This window comes from Pituophis catenifer, unplaced genomic scaffold (genome assembly GCF_029215685.1).
Source record: "Pituophis catenifer annectens isolate HBS135680 unplaced genomic scaffold, rPitCat1.0.hap2 SCAF_4, whole genome shotgun sequence".
Classification (NCBI taxonomy): Eukaryota; Metazoa; Chordata; class Lepidosauria; order Squamata; family Colubridae; genus Pituophis; species Pituophis catenifer.
The window spans coordinates 108,167,378-108,193,096 of NW_027256884.1; the positions used below are offsets into that span (position 1 = coordinate 108,167,378).

The 25,719-nt window shown below is 38.1% G+C and overlaps 1 protein-coding gene across 1 annotated transcript in view; it reads left to right on the top strand.

Annotated features, from left to right (window-relative positions):
• Positions 1-25,719, top strand: part of FLT3 (fms related receptor tyrosine kinase 3) — a 56,377-nt gene that overhangs the window by 24,467 nt on the left and 6,191 nt on the right. The window contains exons 9-20 of the mRNA XM_070943877.1: positions 2,234-2,399; positions 8,583-8,689; positions 8,937-9,045; positions 11,156-11,331; positions 12,600-12,685; positions 12,771-12,903; positions 12,994-13,098; positions 17,139-17,249; positions 18,647-18,800; positions 21,524-21,645; positions 22,934-23,058; positions 24,218-24,340. Of these exons, the coding sequence (XP_070799978.1) occupies positions 2,234-2,399; positions 8,583-8,689; positions 8,937-9,045; positions 11,156-11,331; positions 12,600-12,685; positions 12,771-12,903; positions 12,994-13,098; positions 17,139-17,249; positions 18,647-18,800; positions 21,524-21,645; positions 22,934-23,058; positions 24,218-24,340 (1,517 nt within the window). The remainder of the gene's footprint in view (positions 1-2,233; positions 2,400-8,582; positions 8,690-8,936; positions 9,046-11,155; positions 11,332-12,599; positions 12,686-12,770; positions 12,904-12,993; positions 13,099-17,138; positions 17,250-18,646; positions 18,801-21,523; positions 21,646-22,933; positions 23,059-24,217; positions 24,341-25,719) is intronic.

Consider the following 25,719-nt stretch of genomic DNA (forward strand, 5'->3'; position numbering starts at 1 on the left):
TCTATGATTACTTGTGGCTCATGGATTACCCCTCATACTTTCTAATTAAAATTTAAGATTTAGAACATTCCACTTTAGACAGTCTCTCCATTCTTTTCTAGGCTTATCATATAGTCACATGATTGATTTAACTATGGTTAATTTCAATTGTAATAGGAGTTTGAACTCATATTTGTCATCATTCTTGATGCAAATGAATATTTGGTTTTGCTAAAAGGGGAAGAAAAATAAGCAATCAAATGTGCTAGATATTTCTGTATCATCCCTGTCTGGCTCACATGATATCAATCAGAAATTAGAAATCAAATGTAAATAAGTGTATATCATGGATGCAATCAGAGGTGGGTTCTACTTACCTTTACTACCGGTTTGCAATGGAGCCGTGTATGGGCATGCTCTTCTGCGCATGCACAGAAGCATTTTGATAACATCAGGATCAGTGGGCGGAGCCTCCCGCCAGTTTTACTACCGGTTCTATAGAACTGGTGCGAACCAGGGGCAACACACGACTGGATGTAATATAATTGCATTGCTTTTATTTTGAACGCAACTGGTTTTTTTTAATTTACATATGTGAGTCTGTGGGTGCCTATATGCCTTCACAGCCCCAGTTTTTCAAATGGCCTCTTGGGAAAATTAATTGTCCACCTCTGGTATAGGAGAATAGAAATGTTACTACACTTGAGTTATTTGACTTATATTACACTTCAGATCTTCTCAATCCTATTCAAACATGCATATCATTGTCCAGCAATTTTCAAAACTTTTTTCTTCTGCACAGAAAGAAATTTATTTTTGTGAAACATAATTTTTGATAGATTACAAGGAACTACTGATGAAAATTCAAAATAATTTGAACATGATATGCTCTGATTGCAAGGCTTACTAACTCTGTTGGTTTCAAAACTTTGTATTCAAAAGGTATTATGTTTAAAGATAGGCCTTCCAGTAAAGGTAGCAATGACCACGTTCATTGGATAATTATGAAAACTATAATTTAACATCATCTTTATTGGAGAAAGAAATGGCTAATGTCTATTAATTGAGAGTCAAATAGAACTTCTATCCTCTGCCTCTCAGTTGTCAAGAAACATACAATACAGTATAACAAGGGAATGTTATCACATTAAAGATCAGCCCCTAGCCTTCCTAAGCAAATTTAGCTGCCACTACTACTGGTAAACATATAGCTGAACTATAAAAAATATGAACTAGGAGGGCCTACAATGTATTCTCATATTTGTGCCCCTATCAGAATGAAAGTCTGACACCCATCCAGGGGTGAAATGCTCCCGGTTCGGACCAGATCAGCTGATCCGGTAGCGATGGCAGTGGGTCATTCAGAGAACCAGTAGCAAAAATCCCTGCCCCCCCCACCCATGCCCACCCAATCACCTGGTCGCCCGCTTGCCCTCTTAGCCACTTGCCACTTCTTTCCGGCTCACTCGCTTTTCCTGCCCGAATGATAGGAATAGGTTGTAAAAAATGCTTTTAAAAGGTAAAACAAGTGCTCTGACGATCACAGTTGAGCTGCGCGATTGTCAGAGCCTTTATGTTTTTTTACTTTTAAAAGCATTTTAACAACCTATTTGGCTGAATAGGCGTTTGGCGCGCAGCGCGCATGCGCAGCCAGCAAACCGGTAGTAAACCGGTTCAGATTTCACCACTGCACCAGTGGTGGGTTCCTCCCAGTTCGGTCCTGTTCGGCTGAGCCAGTAGCGGTGACGATATGACGTCACCGAACCGGTTCTCTCACCCCCCCACCCCCGCCCACCTCCCCCACGTTATTCTTACCTTTTATTTGGTCCCACTCCCAATCTATTGCTGCCTCCTGAGTCCCAGCTGATGACTAGAGGGAAAAAACTGTTTAAACTCTTGCCACGGGGCTTCAAAGGGCCGTCCTACAGCTGATCAGTGTTAAAAGCAAAGAAATTAGTCAGGTCGTAAGTGCGAGGACTGGTCGTAAGTGCGAGGACCTTCCAGAAATGACTGACCAGCTAGCCATGCCCACCTAGTCACATGACCTCCAAGCCACACCCACAAAATAAGCCACGCCCACAGAACCGGTAGTAAAAAAATTTAGAACCCACCCCTGCACTGCACCCATCCATTCAATAATCAATACAGCAATAATTAATTGCTGTAGACCAAGGAATATTAAAGGTGCTTAATGTTCAAATCCTTCAAATAAATACTGAATTCTGCCACACAATGTTGATCTATCATTTAACAGACAAAGGGTTTATCAATATAACCAATGCAAAGGAAGATTTTGAAGTTGGCATAGAAGAAAAGACCTGCCTTGAAGTTAAACTTAAAGCCTATCCACCAATCAGATGCATTTGGATATTTTCTAAAATGTCATTTCCATGTCAGCAAACTTACACAGACACTTACAGGTAATTCACTTTATTTGATTACTTTTCTGCAATGGGCTTTGGCACATTTTCTCCACTTCTGATAAGATGCTTAAAACTATGCTATTTATTTGTTGTATATGTTTTTGTTTTTTGTATGCTGCAATCTATTGTTTCTCCAGTTAAATTAAAAAGTTCATGACAGAGAACTTTAATGTGGTGCACCCTACCAGTGCCTTGTCAAATCAGGGGCTTTTTTCCAGAATGCAGCAGAGAGTTATGAATACATCACGTATTCAGCATATTGAAGTTGCACAGATTTTTGTGTAAAAATTTAAGCATCAATCTGATTTGAAGGTGCTTCAGTTTGGTTGAGTTCAGTCTTCTCCCTTGGGGTATAAATGTAAGACAGACAGACAAACAAACAAACAAACAAACAAACAAATAAAATCAATTCATTCCTATTGATGAATTTCCCAGTATGCTCTTAACACCATTTCAGGTCAAAGTGTGAAAAATTACAATAGCAGCTGCCAGAACCAGGGTATTTTTAAAACTGAGGTATAGAACAGGTGATACTGAGGGATATCAGGGCAGAGAAAGCTGCAGAAAATATTTGTGTGTCTTCAAGTTATTTTCATTTTCATTTCTTTGTTCTGCATGTTCCCTCTTCTCTTCCAGCATTAATTAATTATCTGTCCCTCCTTCTATCAGGCAGTAATGAGGACCAGCAAGGCAGTATTTTTGGTGAACTTTTTAAAGCTGGCTTTACAGTAGTAGCAGCACTATTGCTGATCGGTCCCACTATGGAGCTGTTTGGTCATGTCATGTGCTGATGTACTTAAGACTTTATTGGTTTGTGGGGGTGGTGGGGGTGTTGTTACTGTACTTTTAATTTCTAGACAATGGATGTTACATGTGATTTTGGAACGTCCAAGTATTTTTTTTATTAAGATAGCAAGCTGGATATTAAAAAGGTGCTAGTTTAGTGAGATGTGTCTTGGCTTCTATGACTCTGCAAACATTAAAGTCGAAAAATAAATGTTTCCCTTCCTGCCTTCAGCTTTTTTCAAACATAAGAGGAAGCTGGTAGGTCTGTGTGCAACAGACCTTGAAAGTACATAGTGCCCCTATGCAGCTTTGTGGATTCCTCTACCCTGAAAGCATTTTGTTTATTTAAAGAATTATTTCAGAGCACTTTTTACTTAAGACTGACTAAGGAACCTACATTTCTCATCTGCTCAGCCTCCTTTTTTTATTTGGTTACCATGTACAGTATATTTTTCTGATGTGATTATCTTTACATTTATTTTGATCCATACTGTATATGCCCATCCCAGAGCCTGTAATTAGAACTCTTAAGAAGATTCTCCTAAATCAGAGCTGATATTTAATTCCCTGCAGTTTCTACATTAGTTTTAATCCTGCCCTCTAAAGCAAAAGAGATTAAGTCACATTCCTAGCACAGAATTGGATGGAACTATGCCTTATTTTATGAATGCAGCCTTAGGTTGATATAGTTGCTGTGCAGAATTGCTGGCTTATTAGTATGATTACTAATAATAGTTGCCTTTTTTTGTTCCTCTCAAATACTTTTTGAGTCTGTCTCTTTTTTTTTTTGTCTTGTTTTCTTTAGGATAGGTGTTAAATATATACACTGCTCAAAAAAAAATGAAGGGAACACAAGCAGAAGACATCCAAGATATGAATGAATGAAATAGCCTTATTAAATACTTTGTTCGTTACATAGAGTAGTTTTGTGTTCCCTTTAGGTGTTTGAGCAGTATATAAACTACTGTATGTAACGAACAAAGTATTTAATAAGACTATTTCATTCATTCAGATCTTGGATGTCTTCTGCTTGTGTTCCCTTCATTTTTTTGAGCAGTGTATATTATTCTTTGACTCTTTTCCTGCAGAACAGAGGAGACACAACAAAGCAGGGATCAGACCTGCTATTTCTCTGTTCAAAATTAGCAGCAATCTCCAGGTGATAAAAGAGAGCAATGACTTCTATCAGGAAAAAAGGAAACAAGAAACTGGAGAGTAGAAGCAACTTTAGCAAATTTATAGTAAAAAACAAAAAGCTGAAGAGCCTATCCCAGTAAAACTGTGAACAAATGTTCTCATTCTTTGCTCAGATGAAAAGAGGAGCAAGGTTTGGCAAATAATGCATAATACAATGAGAAGAATTTCTACATTTGAAAATAAATAAATAAATTCCTCGCATAATTTTTTTCTTTCTTTTTTAGTATTTTGATTCCACTCCACCTACTACTTCCTCTAAGATTTTCCACAAAGTGTTCTAGGTACCTTTTAGTTTTCTGTTCCTTCTTTATTTGCTTTCACTTCTTCAATCAAGCATCAAGCAAAACTTATTAATGTTGATACAACAAATCTTCCTTTATTTTGCAGCAGAAGTTGGTTTAATTTTCCAGACTGAATCAATCTTATGAAACTGAAATCTATGCATAACTATTTTTGTTTTTGTTTTCTACTTACAATATTGTAAATAAAGTCAGAAGGATTTTTTTTTTTTAGCTATTCCGCTGGAGGCTAGGAGAAGATGGATAAACACATTTCTATGACCATCATGGAGAAATGTGCTCTTTTTGAGCAGCTCACCTGGAGAATTGTGTCCCTTACTCACCTACAATCAGTTCTGGTTTTCTATGGCTACCAAATATGCAGCAATAAAAAGCCAATTAATGCTTGCAATTTTGCCTTCAGAGATGGGGCTTGTAAAAAAAAATGACCTACTCCTTTTTTTTTTTAAGTGATCTTATATGTCCCATATCACACATAATATGCCTTGATTCTCAAGAAAAATGTCATTAAGAAAAATAACACATTTGATGGAAACACAGTTATTTGTGATTTGCTTATTTCCTCTTATAATTGTTAAGCAAGCTTTTGGACCCATAGATTTAGCCAGTGATGGGATTCAAGTAATTTAACAACCGGTTCTCTGCCCTAATAATTTCTTCCAACAACCAGTTTGCCAAACTGCTCAGAAAGTTAACAACCGGTTCTCCCGAAGTGGTGTGAATTGGCTGAATCCCACCACTGGATTTAGCCCTCTTCTTAAATATTGATAGATTTCAAAAATATCCCCCTGTGGATTTCTGTTCAGTACCAGTGAAATCCCACCAACATGAATTTTGATGAAACTGCAGCTAAACTGTTGTTCCAATACATTCATCATCCACATTTTAGGTCAGAGGTCTTCAGCCAGCTATGCTGGCTGGAGAATTGTGGGAGTTGAAGTCCACAAGTCTTAAAACTGCCAAGTTTGAAGACCTCTGTTTTAGATAAATCTTACACCTGAAAATCTCAGGACTAAAACAAACAAACAAACAAAAATTATATGATGAGATTCCTCCAATGTGTGTGGCTTTTTTATTATTATTTCCCTGTCATCAGTCATGATCAGAGGTTCCTTAAAGGGTGAGACACTACTGATATCTCTTTTCTTTCAAAACTGCTAATCTGCAAGTAGCCCTTCCCCTGTTGAGAATCCCATTGTATTTATGCTCTTTCTTTTTGACCCACAAGGAACATGTTAAAAACCATCTAGACTCTTTTCTAGCTACAGTGGAAACCAGCCCTTGCTGTGGGAACTGAAAGAGCTGCCGCTGTGCTGGCATAACAACATCTTCTTCTGATTCCCCTGTTTTTCTGGCTGCTGGGTGTTTTCTAATATGGACAACAGCAGGATAACGCTGTGTGAATTGTCTTTTGCAGCAAGACTTAATGGCAAGATGTAATATTGTGGTTCTAAAGCTGTTCCAGAGATGCTGTAAATAACTAATAATAACCACTTTATAATGCCTTGGTAAGGCCACACTTGGAATACTGCATCCAGTTTTGGTTGCCACGATGTAAAAAAGATGTTGAGACTCTAGAAAGAGTGCAGAGAAGAGCAACCAAGATGATTAGGGGACTGGAGGCTAAAACATATGAAGAACGGTTGCAGGAACTGGGTATGTCTAGTTTGATGAAGAGAAGGACTAGGGGAGACATGATAGCAGTTCCAATATCTCAGGGGTTGCCACAAAGAAGAGGGAATCAAACTATTCTCCAAAGCACCTGAGGGTAGAACAAGAAGCAATGGGTGGAAACTAATCAAGGAGAGAAGCAACTTAGAACTAAGGAGAAATTTCCTGACAGTTAAAACAATTAATCAGTGGAACAACTTGCCTGCAGAAGTTGTGAATGCTCCAACACTGGAAATTTTTAAGAAGATGTTGGATAACCATTTGTCTGAAGTGGTGTAGGGTTTCCTGCCTGGGCAGGGGGTTGGAGTAGAAGACCTCCAAGGTCCCTTCAAACTCTGTTATTCTAATAAAGACTCCGGGGTCAGTGATTGTTTGGTGTGTATACCAATAGGCTGTGTGACTATCTTGATGCCTGACAGGGAAAGTGAAGGAAGGAGTCCAACTCATATATTTCCAGCTGTCAATAAATTGATCCTGAGTCTTCTGCCTGCCCCATTTTTGTCTCCTTTGAACTACATGTCATGCTTTGCTCTTTCTTGCTCCTTGTGCTATGCCAGGCCAGCATCATTTGTTTCTGCTGTTCTTGAGTTCAGCACAGTGCAGGGAAAATAATTAAAGTACAATCTGCATTTTTGAGATGAAGTTAACATGTGGAGGTAGGAATTTTCTGTTTGAGAAATATGTATTTTTATCTGAGATTTCCCTGCAGTAGTAAATTTGAGACCAGGTGAAAGAAAAAATGCATGCTCTTTCACTCTATTCATTTACCTGTGTTATACAGGGCTAGATGGCAGGTGCAGGCTAAATGCAAGATTCAAACCTCTTTTTGTAATCTCTTTTTGCAAAATAGGAGGTAAGTTTTTTTTTTTTTCCTGTTAAGGAAGTTTCGTTACTTCCCTTGAAATCTTTAGTTGCTACATGCCACCACAGGACAGTCAAAGTCAAATATAGGTAGAAATGTGGTTTTATCTTTATTTAGCATACCAAATGAGTGACCACAAAACTGGCAAAAATACATCCAGGCGTTTTCTGTTCTTTGCAATTTGTACAAGCTTTGTAGTTCATGGAGTAACTATGGAGCAGGATAAATGAAGAGGAAAAAGAAAAAATAAAATTTGAAGATTCAGACTGAAACACCTGGAAGACTTCATTTGACCCAAGAATTGAAAGTTCTTGACCTCTACTATGTTAAAACTGTTTATTCTGATAGTGGTGCTGTAGATTCTCACCTGTCCCCCCTCCCGCCAGATCAAAGCTGGACATGAAAGCTTTCCTTAATGGATACAAATCTGAACTTTTTGTGTTATTACAGTTTTTAAAAGATTAGAAATAGGGGTATATCATCTTATTTATCTGTTTATCTACCTACCTACCTATCTGTCTACATACCTATCTTATTACCTATCCATCCTGTTTGTAGTTTATATAAGTGACTGGACTATTGATCGGAAATTTGGAGAGCCAGTGTGGTAGAGTAGTTAAGACAATGAAGTAGGAATAGAGACTCTCAGCTCCTAGTCTTAGCTAGAAATGTTGATCTGGTAGGTTGGGCTGGTCATGCCCCTAAGCCCCAGACCAAAAAGTTTAAAAAACAACTATCTACCAATCAGCACTTCAGCAATATGCTACATTATATGGTCCACTACCTTTAATGAAGAGAGTTTCATCCTGAAGAAGAGCAGGAAGAGCGTTCTTAATTGCAAAACTTTTTTCTGGTCTCATAACATGAGGGAATATTAGTATTCTTCAAATCCACAAAATCCATCTGTGCCCAGCTTCAGATCAAATCAGCAGAACTGAGGGGTTGGGAGGTTTTGGTAGAGTAAAAAAATTGGGTTTTGTGGGGGGGGGGTTGTATTATATGGCATTGGAGGAAAGATCAAATACACGACCAGATGCAAATGTAAAATTGTATCTGTGGTTGATTTCCTAAATGCTGGTTGGCCCACTTGTAGAGATTAGGAAGCTTCCTTTCCTTATTGCAATATAAAGGAAAAGAAAATGATTTTTCCCATGAGTTATTTCCATAGTTTCCGATGCTATAATGAAGGTTCTGCTTCTTAAACCTTCATGGGAGAACAACATTACTTGGTTGCAATGTTATTTGGTGGTTTTTATTCTTTGAGAGTAACCTGGATAGCTTAAGAATTCACCATAGAGCCTTTCAATAAAGACTACACCTGAATATACAGTTGAATGATCCTTCCTTCCTTCCTTTATGAAACAGCATCTCTGCAAGCTTTTGTGATCATAAAAACCAACCGGGCGAATATTTATTTTATGCAGAAAATATTGATGTGTTTGTGAAGAGGACATTAAGACTCTATGTGAAGAGTGAGTATGTTTTAAGAAACAAGATCAACAAAATTAGTACTGCTGTGTAATATCTTTTATTCTGTGCTAGGTTTGGCTTTAAATATACTTGACTTGGAGTCAAAGACAGATCCATCCATTTAGACAAAGGGGTTTGTAATCAGAACTAGTTAAAACAGAAAAGTCTTAAGTTTTGGGAAACTGTTCTGGCAATGTTTGCAAAATTGAATTACTGAACTATCTATCATCTTTGTTGCTATCTCTGCAGGCATGCCTAAAGTAAACATGAGCTCAACGTTTAATCAGTTATCTTGCATGGCTGAAAGCAATCCTGCTTCATTGTGGATCTGGAAGGAATGTTACAGAAAACATATCAAGTAAATTTAAAAAATTACTTTGAATTGTTCCATTGATGTGAGTGGTTCCTCTCCATTGATTAACTATGATATAGTTATGGATCATACAATACTGACATAATGAGGGTTTTTTTTAAATGTAAATAAGATGCCACAGGAATAAAAGATTTGATTGACCTCACTGGGTCAGACAAATGGATTCTCAATTCCATGACAAATCTCTTCCTAGAGCACCTGTCAGAGTTCAAAATATTTCTCTGAATAAATTATAGAGAAAAGTTTCCATCTTGTTCTAAACCTTGAACTAAGAACTTTAGAGAAAGGGAACACATACAGATGTTCTGTATGTGTTCCCTTACATACAGAACATTCCCTTACGTACAGAATAGGACTCCCAGCCAGGGATGGGTTCCACTTACCTTTACTACTGGTTCGCAATGGGAGCGCTCATGTGCAGAAGCTTCTGCGCATGCGCAGATCACCCATGATGATGTTGTGGCGGGTGGGTGGAGCCTCCTGCCGGTTTTATTACTGGTTCTATAGAACTGGACCAAACCGGGAGCAACCCACCACTGGTCCCAGTTTACCATTATCCAGAATGCTGCTCATTTTATTCTTCCTGCTGCAAATAGGGTTACATCATGCCAGTTCCATTCCTGCAGTCTTCTCATGCCAGGCCATCTCATCAATTACAATTCTGGTAGTTATAGTTCTAGAAACTGTCAAATAGTGATAGCAATAGCACTTAAAGTTATAGTGCTTCACAGTGCTTTACAGCCCTCTCTAAGTAGTTTACAGAGTCAGCATATTGCCCCCAGCTATCTGAGTTCTCATTTTACCTTGGAAGAATGGAAGGCTGAGTCGACCTTCAGCCAGTCAGGATCGAACTCCTGGCTGTGGGCAGAATTTGCCTGCAACTACTGTGCCACCATAGATAAGATAAGATAAGGCCCTGCTAACTGATTCCTTTCTTAGTTCTGTTCTTCCAAATAATGGCTTGTAAGGTTGGTCTTCTTTTAAAGCAGGGGTGTCAAAACTGGCAGCCCGCGGGCCGGATGCGTCACATGCAGGCCACACCCACCCCAGCTCCATGAATGGGGAAAACGTCACGAAATGTCACATGATGGCAACGTGATGCAGCAAGTTTTACACCCGTGTTTTAAAGCATGTAAGTATCAGAATTTCTTGAAAAAATCAAATCCAGAACCACACACAGATAAACTGATTCAGCAGGATTCATTAACTTCTTTATATACAAGAGTAACAGATGAAGTATTTACAATACCAATATAGATTCTTCTTCAATATAGTAGCAGTTATAACACAAGGCAGGACAGAACAGTTAGTTTCATTTCAGCAGAGCAGATAAGTTCACACACTGGTTTCAGTTTCAATTCTCTGCACAGACTCAGAAGCTGCAGATTAAGACACGCCTTGGCTCCAGTCTGTCTCAGATGACTTAGTTGTTATGCCTATTCATTGGCTGACCTTGTTACCATATCTCTACCAGTTCATGAATAATCTGACAGTAAGCAATATCAAAAATGTTTCTTAGGGTATGGACAATCAACAATGGACTGCAGAAATTAAGATGGCCTTCTCATTATCTTCCCTCAGGTAGATGGGATACCCTAGCAAAAATCTAAAAGGCAACATTAGCGAGGGCCAAAATATGCCCTAAGATTCGTTAATATATTACATCACTTCTAGATTAAATGGTGGTGGGCAATCAGATGGAATCTGAGAATTCCCTTTCTGTGAGTCAATATTCTAACATGCATTCCATGTTAGGTCCACCAAATATAAAGAACCTGTAACTCAAAAAAATGATGGCAGTTTATACCATTCCTTCATATCTAATGCTAAAGTACATGATTATATAAAGTTCTCAGGGTCATTTTGTTTTGGGGGAGGAGGGAATCCGAAGACCAAAAGCATCAAGATGCAATCCACGGTCCAGTGATATATGCAAAAGGGGGGCAGAACTTTATCCAAAGTTGCCATCTTGATTTTTTCTAATTCCTCCTACTGAACCCCCAGAAGTTCTCACTTATTTTTTTATTTGTAATGTTGAATTTTCAATAGTTTGCATGAGCATTAGAAAATGTGAATACATTTTTCTTTCTTTCAGTTGCACTGAAATCACAGATGGAATTTCAAATGAAAGACGTCAAGGAAGAATATTTGGCTCCTGGATCTCAAGGAGCACTTTAGATACAAAGAACATACAAACTGGACATTTCGTTGAATGCTGTGCAAGCAATTCAGTTGGCTATTCTTGTGAAACTTATTTTGTTGAACCAAAAGGTAGTGTATAATTGCACGGTTTAGACTACTGAGGATATGGTGAAATACTATGGAGCAGTGGTGGGTTCCTCCCAGTTCGGCCTGGTTTGGCCGAGCCGGTAGTGGTGATGATATGACGTCACCGAACCGGTTCTCTTTGTTCAGGAGCTGGGCCCTCCCACCCCCCGCATTATTCTTACCTTTTATTTGGCCCCGCCCCCAATTTTTCGCTGCCTCCCAAGTCCCAGCTGATCGGCTAGAAGGAAAAAAACTGTTTAAACTCTTGCCGTGGGCTTCAAAGGGCCGCTCTACAGCTGATCAGTGTTAAAAGGCAGTGTGGTGGTAGACCAGTGTGCTTGAAAAACAAATGGGTAGACCAGGACACTCCAAAAACAAATGGGTAGACCAGGACACTCCAAAAACAAATGGGTAGACTGGTACAGCTCTACAAGCAGTTAAAAGCCTGGTAGACCAGTACCTCTGCTAAAGCCTAAAGAATTGTCACATGACCATCAAACCACACTCACAAAATAAGCCACACCAACAGAACAGGTAGGCCTGTATGCCCTCATAGCATACATAGAGAGGGGCTCCTCCGGGTGCCGTCAGCCAAGCAATGTCGACTGGCGGCCCCCAGGGGGAGGGCCTTCTCTGGGGGGGGCACCCACTATCTGGAACGAGCTCCCCCCGGAGATACGGAGGATCCCGGATCTGCACACCTTCCGCCGTGCTCTTAACAACCTCTTATTCCAGCAAGCCGGCCTGGCCTAATTTTTCTCCCCTTTCTTTTAAATTTTAAATTGAAATTTTAATTTGTTTTAAATTTATTGGGATTTTAATTGTCGTGGGCCAAATTATTTAATTTGGTTTTAAATTGTTTTTAACTTTTGTATTTCTGTATTTTATCCTGTGCCTGTTCACCGCCCTGAGTCCTTCGAGAGTAGGGCGGTATACAAATTTAATAAAACCTAAACCTAAAACCTAAACTTTCATTCTTTGCTTTTTTTATGAACAATTCTTAACTTTCCATTGATAGACAGAGGTATGTTCTTCAAGACAGGAAGGCTTGGTTTATAAGAATTAATGTACTGTATATGTTATATATATTTGCAAGTCTAATAAGGATCATGCAGCACCTCAAAGGTTTGCAAATTCTATCCTGGGAAGCTTTAGTACTTACTCTACAGTCAATTTTGTCGGAAAGCATTCATTCATTCAAGGAGAGTAAATATTTACTTCCTTCTTTCACTGTTTTTCAAATTGCGTGAATTTTTGCATTTGCTTTCCAGGTAATCTTTTGCTATATGCAACATTTGGAGTCTGCTTTCCAATTATCGCTGGGTTGTGCATATTAACTTACCGAAACTATAAAAAGGTAACAGCAAAATTGACACTCTTTATTCATTTCTGTCTCCCTTTGTGTGTTGCTTTTACCATTCACAATGTCCCATTCCCTCTAGCAATTTAGATATGAAAGACAACTGCATATGATACAAATGGTTGGTTCTTCCAACAATGAATACATCTACATTAATTTCAGTGAGTTGGAGTATGATGTCCAGTGGGAGTTTCCCAGAGAAAATCTGAAATTTGGTGAGCTGTCCATGGTACTCTTCCTGAAGCTAATCATGAAATAAGCAAACACAAATTGTAAAATAAGGAGAATACTTTCTTTTTTTATAGGGCAAGTACTGGGCTCTGGTGCCTTTGGAAAAGTCATGAATGCTACTGCATATGGAATTAGCGAACCTGGAGCGTCCATCCAAGTTGCTGTCAAAATGCTTAAAGGTAGCCAAAAGTTTAAGGAGAATGTGGTCTCTTTGTATCAACCCAATTTTCTCCCATCACTAAAGTAGTAAGCTTGGACTCTATACACTTGTGGGTCTGGTTGCTTGTGCTTGACCAATCCCTTTCTAAACAGTTATTATTGGTGGTCCTCAAGCACAACTAAAGAAGACCAACAGCTCTCTCTTATGACAAGTTATCATGCAATCTCTCTCTCTCTCTTTTAATATTTTTATTGTACATTTTCCTTCATTTTACATCACAATTTGAGTTTTGCAACAACAATATGCTGGTTGTATCAGCACCTTTTAAAATATACATGATGTCATACCCTTGTTACAACCATTTTTCTCTTGTTCATACGGTATAGTCTATAGAAGAAAGAATAAGAACTTGATATTATACAACATACTTATATCTGTTGTATCCATGGTTATAACATACTTCTCTATACATTTATCACTATATATATATTGATTTGCAATTATGTACAATCTAGTACCAATATTGCTTACAATTAGGGGTAAAATCCAGCAGGTTCTGACAGGTTCTGGAGAACCGGTAGCGGAAATTTTGAGCAGTTCAGAGAATCGGTAGTGGAAATTTTGAGTAGTTCAGAGAACCAGCAAATACCACCTCTGGCTGGACCCAGAGTGGGGAGGGAATGGGGATTTTGCAGTATCCTTCCCCCTGGTGCGGGGTAGAATGGAGATTTTGCAGTATCCTTCCCCTGGAATGGGGTGGGAATGGAGATTTTGTGGTATCCTTCCCCTGCCATTCCCACCAAACCACTTCCACCAAGCCACACCATGCCCACCAAGCCACGCCCACAGAACCGGTAGTAAAATATTTGGATTTCACCACTGCTTACAATACATATCCTTCTATATAGCTTTATACCTATATTTATTTCTAACTTGTTGATCCTCTTTCATCATCCATTTTCTAACCTTTGCATCTATTGTCTAGCCAATTTTACCATAGATCCCATATTAGGTAATACTCTGTTTCTTCTTTGTCTTTAATTTCCATCATTAACCTGTCCATTTCAGCGCAATCAAATATTTTCCATCTATAGATTGCCATCTATCTCTTGAGTGTGGTTTTTGGAGGCAATAGAGTCTTCTGACCTGAAATCCATGCTGTTGCATGTACTTTATATCCTAAAAGATGGGTTAGATCAGCGGTTCTCAACCTGAGGGTCGTGACCCCTTTGGGGGTCGAACGACCATTTCACAGGGGTCGCCAAAGCCCTCTCTCGCCCTCCCCCATGCCTTCACTCACCCTCATTCTCTGCTCTGTTGGATCGCCGGCCGTTCACTTACCCCGCCCACTCCCAATCTATTGCTGCCTCCTGAGTCCCAGCTGATGGCTAGAGGAAAAAAAACTGTTTAAATTCTTGCCGCGGGGCTTCAAAGGGCCGCTCTATAGCCAGTGGTGGGATTCTGCCAGTTTTAGGGGGTTCGGCTGAACCGTTTGTTAAATTGCTGGCTTGCCCCACCCCTCTGCACCACTATTTATTGCCAATAAAGAGTGGTGGGCGAGGGGCAGGCGAGCCAGCAATTTAACAAATGGTTCGGTGTTTTTTTGTAATTTTATTGGCCTATGGAGCTTCAGCATAGGCTAATTAGCCCTTGATTAGATTGGCTCCTGACTCTCAGCTGATTTGCTCTCAGCTGTTTTGCTCAGGGCTCTGCTGCTTGCTGGAGCAGATTTTTTTCCCCCTAGCTATGCTGAAAAATGAAACTGAAAGTAAAGCAGGCTGTTGGCTTTGCTGTTGCTGCAATGTTGGAAAATTAGGCTGGCAGATTTCTTTTCTTTTTCCTCACCAAAAAAAGTAGGTGCAAACAATGGGAAATTTAGGGAAAAAGAGGAGAGTTCAAGATTTTAAAACACAAAAGAAAAAAGCTCTATTTAACTAGGGAATTGTAATAATTGAGATACTATTAATTGTATATTGTGTTGAAAGCAGAAATGGTTAAGTTGTGGTTTGGAGGAATATATGGGGGAAATTATTTGGTTTATTATTATTGGTAAATATAATAAATTGATTTGTAAGAAATTGGATTTCTTTTTTATTGTACAGCAATCTTTCTCCTCAAACCTACCACCTCTCTCTTTTCTTTCCTTCTTACTTTCTCTTCCTCCCCTTCTTCTTCTCCTCCCTACTTCCTCTTCCTTTCTCCTTCTCCTCCTCTCTTCCTCCCTCTCTTATCCTCACTCCTACTCTAATTTCCCTTCCCTTCCTTCATCCCTCTCTATTGCTGTATCCTTTTATGCATATGGACTACTCAGAGGGCTGAAAAAGTTATTTCTGACTGGTCCTTGCGCTTTTGACCAGATCTCGAATTTACGACTGTCCTCACATTTTACGTTTTTTGCCCTATCTTATCACCATGGTGAAAAGAAGCAGTTGTGAAATGAGTGACATGGTTGTTAAGAATGCTGTACGGGCATAAATGTGAGGATGGTCATAAGTGTGAGGACCAGTCAAAAGTGCGAGGACCTGTCAGAAATGACTTTTTTCAGCCCTCTGAGTAGTCCCTATACACATAGCCATGGCCACCCAGTCACATGACCAGCTAGCCACGCCCACCCAGTCACATGACCTCCAAGCCACGCCCACAAAATAAGCCACGCCCACAGAACTGGTAATAAAAAAATTTAGAACCCACCCCTGGTTGGGGGTCACCACAACATGAGGAACTGTATTAAAGGGTCGCAGCATTAGGAAGGTTGAGAACCACTGGGTTAGATGATTAGCTTTCTGATATTTGTGTGTTATAAATTCTTTCTAAGATTTGAAAGCAGTAAGGAACAGATTAGAATAGTTATCTCTGTGCCACAGATTGAACTACAATCTAGCCAATGACATTTTATTTCATTACCAATACATATAGGCAGACTATAATTCAATGTGCCATGTGAACTAACTAAAACGTGGCTTGGTTGTTGGATAAATGTGATGCACACATACAGCCAATATGAAGTTTATGTTGAAGTAGATAACTTCTAACTCACCAAACTTATTGATTACATGCCATAAAGTCAGTGCTGACTTTTAGCAACTACATAGATTTTCTCCATGAAAGTCACTAAAGTAATGTGAATCAATATATTTCTGGTCCAAGTCGGTAGCCAGATATGTTGACCTAATATTATTCTATTATTGTTTTTACACTGTGACTTTGCTGTGTGCTCTTCAATATTCTGTATTAGATGCTTTTTTAAAAAAGCATCTATCTCAATAAACATTGTCTTTTTACATCATTTTTCTAAAAGTCCTTTTTACTTAAAAAACTAATTTTAATATAATTTAAACTATATTAAAGGAATCTAATTTGAAATTATATTAAAGAATTCTAATTATAGAGTTCTTCTTAATTTAAACAATTTCATATACATATATTCTTTTGATATCCTTTGCAAATGGATACCTTTCTAGGTGCAATATTTGAAAAAAGAGCAAGAGGAAAAATCCACTAAAGAGAATGATACCAATTGGTTCCATGCCATAAAGATGCACTTGAAGTACTATATATGATGGGAGAACTAGACTATTTAACATAGAAATAAATTTGTATTAAATTTGTCATACATCCTGGTGTTTTGCTAGAAACGTGTTGTCATCAAAACCTAGTGCAAGCAATGAACTTGTACAACAGTTACAGCTGTCAACAACTGTATCATTTTCCCCATTTATTTTAGGATGAGTTTCTCTTCTTTCCTTAAAAGGTATTTCCTAATCACTGCAGGTGTGGGTAGGCATTTAACACAGTCTTTCTTATTCTTCCTTATGTTTCCTTTACTTTTGAGTAGTAATGGACTGTCCCATGATATCACAGAACTAGGAAACAAGGCACTTCTCTAAGAGCTATAGCCATCTTTTACTTGTTCACTCTCATTTCCTGCTGCAAGAGAAATATTTGACAGAATTAGTAATTCTGTTAATAAAATTATTTCTAATGTATTTCAAGCTGTATATATTTTATTGTAAAAATTCTGTATACCGGTAGTTACTATCTGCCATGTTACCTTTACAGAAAAATATGACTCTTTGGAAAAAGATGCTCTAATGTCTGAACTCAAAATGATGATTCGTATTGGAAGTCATGAAAACATTGTGAATCTGCTAGGAGCATGCACCAAGTCAGGTGAGCCACCTATTTCTGAAATGTACTAACAACTAGAGTATTAAGTCATACATTTGGTATGACCTAGGCATAGGTCATAAAATCATCTGCTACAATGTCCTATCTGTCAATGACTACTTCAGCTTCAACCACAACAATACACGAGCACACAATAGATACAAACTTAAAGTGAACCGCTCCAAACTCGATTGCAGAAAATACGACTTCAGTAACAGAGTGGTCAATGCCTGGAATGCATTACCAGACTCTGTGGTTTCATCCCCAAACCCCCAAAACTTTAACCTAAGACTGTCTACTGTTGACTTCACCCCATTCCTAAGAGGTCTGTAAGGGGCGTGCATAAGAGCACCAGCAGCCTACTGTCCCTGTCCTAATGTTCCCTTTAATTGTATTCATTTTATGCATTCAATTCATGCTTATACTTATATATATATTATCTAATATGTACTCGACAAAATAAAAAAATAAATAAAAATTTGAGGTCCTTGCATGACACTGGTGGGCATCTTTGTGTTCATAGCCACCTACTGTAGCATATTTTTATTTCCAAGAATGGTTTTAGATATCACAAACCCCATAGACATATTGAGAAAATAAAATGTCCAATACATTGCCTAACTGGCCAGAAAAAATAAAATGTAAACTAGAGTAGTAGAAAATATATTGGATAGTTAGAAGGAATGACAAGAAACGGCACCATTATGACTTCTGTTAAATGTGTTCTTTTCTGGTGAGGAGCATTCACCATATTAACCATTTAGGAATGGGGAAGCCCTCCCATTACAGTTATTTGAAAGAACATCATTGCATTTAAAGGATACCCGTCATCTTGAAAAGTTTTAAGACCCCTGCCACAATCCAGTGATGTACTGTATACTTCTATACTATTTGATACCTCCAGATAATGTATTAAATAACAGATTAATAAATAACCTCTCTGAAATATCCTGTAGAGCTATGTCTTCAGGATTTAGATGTTTTTAGGAACAGCAGTCTCAGGGAAGATCCCTTACCATTATATGAAATAAGTTGGACATAGAAACAGAGAATTTTCTTAAGCTGGATAAGAGTAGTAATACTTCTCAAGTATTACTACAAAGTGAAAAGAGTTTCCACAAGTAAGAATACTGCATCTTTCTTCAATCTGGTGTCAAACAGATGTTTTGCTACAGTCCTAGAATTCCTAGCTAGCATGTCTTACAATGAGAATTCAAAGGCTTGAAGTCTTTGGAACAAGTACAGAGATTTCATTTTTATATGATTGAGTTGAAAATTTCTAACAACATTCATTTCCTTTTTTCTACATCCAAGAAACGTCTATTTTTTTTCAATATGATGCATGCTAAGTATATATTAAGTAAAAGATGCTTTCTTATATTTTAAATATATATTTTTAGGACCAGTTTACTTAATTTTTGAATATTGTTGCTATGGGGACCTCCTGAACTACTTACGAAGCAAAAGAGACACCTTTCACAAAACATGGACTGAAGTCTTCAGTCAGCACAACTTTAGTTTTTATCACAATTTTCGAGGACAAATCAATTCAAGGTAAAGATCACCATGGTTTAATTGTGGCTAGCAAAAAATATGGGAGAAATAACTATCTACATTATGCACAGCTGAAGAAACTGGGCAAGTTTAAAGACAAATTGTCATTTTTGCATCATGTGCTCAATGAATCATGGTAACACCATTTCATATCTCAAGTAATTCCTATTTTAAAATAAAATAATAAGATAAAATAATAACTTTATTGTCATTGTACGTGTATACACAGATACCCATACAACGAAATTCACTTAACACCCAAAGACCAGGTCCAACACACATAACAATCCCCAAACACCACCCACCCACCCACCACAAATTGCCCACCCCTAAACCACCCAAACATCCACACAACAGACCAAGTGTAGCTTTAACAAAACAATACGAAAAATAGAAAAATTCTGATAGAAACAAATATTTACAGCTCAGGGTTGATCTGTAACATCCTTGGTACTCTCTAAGCTTTCTTGTTTTCTTGCAGACATTTCATTACCAAACTGGGTAACGATCAGAGTTAGAAGGGAGTAGGGTTTGCTCTCATTTTGTATACTACACTATACTTGATCTTAGTCAAAAGACCGAGAAGTATACTAGTGATTTGCTCTGTCAGTGTTGGTGGGAGTATTCTTGGTGGTTCCTTGATTAGGCTGATGTTTACTGTTAGCTTGTTTGTCTGAGTTGGTGGTTCTTTGTTTGGGGTATTATTTACTTCTTGATTGTTGATATAGTGTTAAATGAGATGTGCTCATCTGGATGTTGTTATTGCTGATAAGTAGGCGTTCTCGTCTTTTTGGTTCCTTTTTGGTTTTTTGTTTGTCTCTTTTGAGTGATATGCAGATATTGTTTATGGTCCAATTCGTCTGACTGCCAGGCTTCCAGGAATTCTCTTGTGTTTTTGAATTTGGCTTGGTCTACGATGCTCACAGTTTCCCAGATGAAACTACAGTTCAGTTTGTCCATATGTTGTGAGATTAGGGAGTTCTCATCATATCTAATGACTACTAGTGGGTATTCATGGATATGTTCTGCTAGTTTTCTAACTATATGGCATCACCGTAACAGAGAAACCAACTAAAGCCCTCCAAAACTTTCTAAGTACACCAAAATACCCAGCAGCCCTAGAATACTGCATCCAGTTTTGGTCATCGCACTATAAAAAAGATGTTGAGACTCTAGAAAAAGTGCAGAGAAGAGAACGGTTACAGGAACTGGGCATGGCTAGTCTAGTGAAGAGAAGGACCAGGGGAGACATGATAGCAGTGTTCCAATATTTGAGGGGCTGCCACAGAGAGGAAAGGGTCAAGCTATTTTCTAAGGCACCTGAAGGCCAGACCAGGAATAATGGATGGAAACTGATCAAGGAAAGATTCAACTTAGAAATAAGGAGACATTTTCTGACAAGTGAAAACAATCAACCAATGGAACAGAAGTTGCCTTCGGAAGTTGTGGGAGCTTCATCACTGGAGGCTTTCAAGAAGAGATTGGGCTGCCATTTGTCAGAAATGGTGTAGGGTCCCCTGCTTGGGTGGGGGGCTGGACTAGATGACCTACAAGGTCCCTTCCAACTCTGTTAATCTAATCTAATCTAAGAGAAAACAGCAGCCCCATAAAGAGTCATCTACAACATAGTGTTAAAGACTATACCACTATAACAACTTCTATGCAGGACAAACAGACAAAAGGCTAGTAGACCTGCCAGGGTAAGCCTTTAGTATATAAAATGAAAGCAAACTCTACTCCCTTCTAGCAATGACGATGTTACCTAGTTTGGTAATGAAATCTCTGCAAGAAAATAATCAAGCTCAGAGAGCACCAAGGACTCCGTAGAAAAATGCATTGTGCATTACCAAAAATTGCTGGTGACAATGAATCTTACTTCCAAACCCAAATAACCCTACAAGTTCCGAAGAAATACAACAGATGGGAATATTTTTTATGCATCACAATCAATTTACTCTTAATAATTTTTTTGAAGCTGCAATAGTTGACAGGCCTTTGATCATAAACTGCAGGAAGAATGTGGCCAGACAGGTGACAGTATAATTCAGGCAGCTAACAAAGAAAACTATAAGCACTGGAAAACTAAATTTGATATTAACTGGTTGAAAATATTGAGAAAATTTCCCTCAGTAACACTTTACTCAGACTAAGCTAAATTTTAAGTATGATGTTTTGAATGAGGTATATGGCTGTCAGTTGACTTGTCAATGTAAGAGAAGTCTGGGAATATTCTGGGAACATTCTGGGAACTTCCCAGTCAGGCAATTTTATCTGGCCCATGCCTCTGTTTAGAAGCCCAGATGTCCTTTTACAGTCCCCGCCATTATTTTCCTGTAGTTCATAGGGCCATTTTATTAAGGCCACCTAGTTTAATATAGTTTCAGAAGTGCATTTTGATAGAGAAATCCCTATGAAGCCACACGAGACTGGTTGGTTTCATTCTATTGTATATTGTCTGATAAGAAACTGTCACAGATCCTCATTTAAAAGATTTGGTCACTTAAAATGAATACAGTAATAGTGAATTGCACATTGTAGGAGATAATATTTTGATTAGGCAAGGTTACACTCCAAATCTGTTTACAAAAACAATGCATTATTATCAAAGTTTCAGTACAAATGTATTACATTTATTATTTCATAATCAAGCTGTGTTTGTCCTTATTGTTATATTAGATGCTTTAATAAATTCTTTTTTTTTAAAGTGTACCCTTTATCTCCAGAAATGGAATCAAACTAACAAATGGATCTTACCTACCAGTTGGCCAAATGGATCACTCACATGCAAAACAAGACTTAGATGTGATTTCTAAAACATATGGAAGTGCCCTGATTTCAGAGGAAGGTAAGAGGTTATAAAAATTATTTGTAGAAATTAGAGGTGGGCAGAAAGAAGTTTGGAACTGCCATAAGGTGTGCTTTTACTGTGGTGCTGTGGCCTAGAGGTGGAGCTCTTGCCTCACAATCAGGAAGCTGTGAGTTCGATTCTAGGTAGAGGCAGATATTTCTCTCTCTGGGCATACTGAGAATATATCTGCTGAACAAAATTCTGCATTGGCGACAGGAAGGGCATCCGGCTATTAAAACACTCTGCTGGCTCCATTCAGTTGCCCAGACTCCACCCCACAAGGGATTATGGGGTCGTTAAATGAAGAAGATGATGATGATAAGGTGTCTTTCTCTAAATAATCTTAGCAATAGAATCAATTAAAGCTGGCATGGACCATCTTCTTTCAGAAGCCTTAAAACAAAAAGATTGAATTAGTACATGCTAGGACTTTTCAAGTACCTAAAGAGATATCACACTAACGAAAACTGAAGATGATTTAATCAAGCAGAAAACACACAGCCATCTGCTTTAATTTTTATTTCTGCACCGAGCAGGGGCCTAGATACGGTCTAAAAGGAAGCTTCCAACAGAATCAATTCTGTAATTCTGATTTATATCTCAGTAGAGAACAGAGAACAAAGGCACCCGCTTTCCTCTTTCTTAAGTTCATTGGCATCCCATGATTTTCTCTTACCTTTTTGTTCTCTCTTAAAGAAATTAAAAGAGAAAGCACGATATTGGTATGGCCAATTTTTAATTTTAACAGAGATATGGAGTGGCGTTTATCCGAAATAGGAAGTTCACAAACCGCATGCAAATTCTGAATGCTGTTTCTCTACTTCTCTCAACCCTCCAAGTGCTATAATGCAGCAATAAACTATCAGGCAATCTCCTGCCCCTCCCCCCCAAAAGAATAATGTATTTGTTCTTTTGAAGATGAAATCCCAGCTCATAAAAAAAGGAAGGGCGAGCAAACTAAAAATCCCAGCTCCATGTCTCCAGTGAAATACCATGTCATTGCCTTGTGAGTCTTAGCCATCCATAAGATGGCATCTGCTACCCAAACACTGCCTGCTTCTGAACAGCATCAGATACTATTCTACTTACATTCTATGCTTTGTGTTTCAGTCTCTCACTAATACATGTGATTACCTATTTTATTTGCAATGGTGGTTGCTAGTGCATAGGAAGGAGTGTGATATATTGAAAGTGAAGGGTTCTGGAGGCCACATAACAAAATAAAAAATGTAGTTGTCCTTCTTTCTGCTTGAGAAATCAGCCAATCACCATTTTTCATTTGCAGATGAAGTGAAATATGTGAACAGGAGACTAGATGTTGAAGAAAGTCTCAATATATTGACTTTTGAAGACCTTCTCTGCTTCTCATATCAAGTTGCCAGAGGAATGGAGTTTCTGGAATCAAAATCAGTAAGATTGTTCTGTAAAAAATAGTGCTGAATAATAAAGATTACGGGGATGGGGAATGCTCTACTATCTAAATTCATCACTAGTTAGACATTTGAGATCAATCTGGTTGAATACTAGAATTATTAGTATCAGAATTTTTCTAGAAAAGAAAAATGTCACTTTATATAAGTATATGTCATTGTTGTTTGGAGTTAGATTTTTATGTGGAATTCTCTGAGCTTGGTTGTTTGCTTGCAGACATCTTATTAGCCAACTGTGAACAACATCAGTGTGCAATTTGATTTCCAAATTTTAAAAAATGTTTTTATAGGTGCTATTTGATAGGTATTTCATCCAATTTAAAATTGGGCAAAGAAGTTCTGTGGGGAGAGAGAAGTTTTCCAGTAGGGAAAATCTGTCCTTGTCAATCTGAGCTGGGAACAGGCTTGTAATGTGATTAAAACTGTGCTTGAAGGTCACGTTTAATTTATGGTGTTTCACTTCTGAATGTATGCTTTCTGGGCATGTAATATTCACTGTCTATTTTACGCCAGTGTTTCTCAACATCAACAATTTAAAGATGTGTGGATTAATTTATCAATTTAAGACATCCTAACATCTTAAAGTTGCTGAGGTTGAAAAATGCTGCTTTATAGAGTGCTTAAATTGGTAAATAAATGCATAAACCCTACTTCCAAGCAATAGGCATTCTGTGTTTATGCATTTAAAAGACAATAACTGTTTGTTATCAGTCTCGCTCCTTTCCTTGCTTAGTGGGAGGAAGAAAAATGAATCCGGTTGGTTTCTTGGAGACCCACAGTTCATACTGAAACATAATTCCAGGATATTGTTAGTTGTTAACTGCCGTTTCTTATATCTTAAGAAGCATTTTTAAAATCACGGAAAGAAATGCCTGTATTCACACCATCTTAGATTATTTTTGTGTAATGTTTTGTTTTAACCTTTTGGCCTCTGTGTTGTTATATTTTTAAAGTTCTCACTTTAAAGTAAAGTGCTCTTTATTTTACTTTAATACTGACACTTCATTAAAAAAAAACTTACTACGCTTTATTTAATGGCTTTCAGCATCCTATCTTATTTCAGTGGAAAAAGGCATTTTTAAAAAAGCAATCAGAGAATTAAATTCTGTCCTTTGTTCAATGCTTTTCTTTCTTGACAGTGTGTTCACAGAGATCTAGCAGCCAGGAATATACTAGTCACCTATGGGAAAGTGGCCAAAATATGCGACTTTGGACTTGCCAGGGATATAATGAATGATTCAAACTATGTTGTCAGAGGAAATGTAAGTTGATGTTTATGGTTCTCAATGTTTTCTGTGAAAGATCTGAAAGTAAAAACGAAATTACTACTAATATCTTTCACAGCCAAATCCAGGTTCGCAAGGGTGATAATATGATAATGTGATAATATGACAAATTTCTTTTCCAATTTCAGTTGGTTTAACTGGATAGAAATGTGGTGTGTGTGCTTTCAAGTCCATTTTTGCTGCCTAGGCAAGTCCCTAGTTTTCTTTTTAAAAAAAAAAAAGTTTTTTTTTATTTTTTAGACAAACAAACATTTAATACATTAGCCATTCCTTCCATGTGACATCTCGGTGTTGTCTCCAAAAATTCTTCTTTTTGCTGTTTCTTCTTTCTTCATTCTCGCCCAGTCCATAACAACAGTTCATTGCTAACACAATATTTTAATCAGTTTTCACGGCAAGGTTTCAAAAGTAATTTATTTATTTATTTATTTAATTTTAATTAGTTTTATATGCCGCCCTATCTCCATAGGACTCAGGGCGGCTCACAACAATTAAGATATACAATCTCAATCCAAGTAAGAAACATGTTAAAATACATATTAAACGCATATTAAAATACATTAAAAATCAAAACCCCATCAGTCCAGGCTGGGCAATTTAAATAGCCATGTTTTTAGTTTGCGGCGGAAAGTGTGAAGGTCAGGGGACAACCGGAGCCCCCGGGAGGGTTGATTCCAAAGGGTGGGTGTGCCCACAGAGAAAGCTCTACCTCTGGGGGTTGCCAGCCGACATTGTCTATCCGACCGCACCCTGAGTAGGCCCTCCCTGTGAGAATGCACCGGACGATGGGGAGCTGTTGCTGATTGCAGATGGTCCGACAGATATCCTGGGCCTAAGCCCTTCCCTTCTTCCTAGAGCTGAGAGAAAGTGACTGGCCCAAGGTCACCCAGCCAGTTTTCATGCCTAAGGCAGGACTAGAATTCATAGTTTCTGGATTTATAGCCTGGAGTCTTAATCATTGCACCAAACACTTATAATCACAGCACAGTTTCAGCTACAAATCGCACTTCTATATCTCCACATCTTTACTATTTACTATTGGTGAGTGTCTGAACTAGTCACTGCGTTTTCATGGCAGCATCTTGAGAAGTAAATGTCTATGGAGATTCTCAGTCATCCAGGTCATGGTTGTCCCAAAGGTGCTTTTTCAAGAGGCACATGACACCAGACTTTCTGGTTTTTCTTTGAAGACGTTTCACTTCTCACCCAAGAAGCTTCTTCAGCTGTCTTTGTGCCTATGGTGGGACTAGAACTTATGATCTTCTGTTTTCTAGCCTGATGCCTTAACCACTACACCAAACTGGCACTACAAAAAATAGAGATAGCTGCTTGAATCTTAATTATCTTGTAAGTAT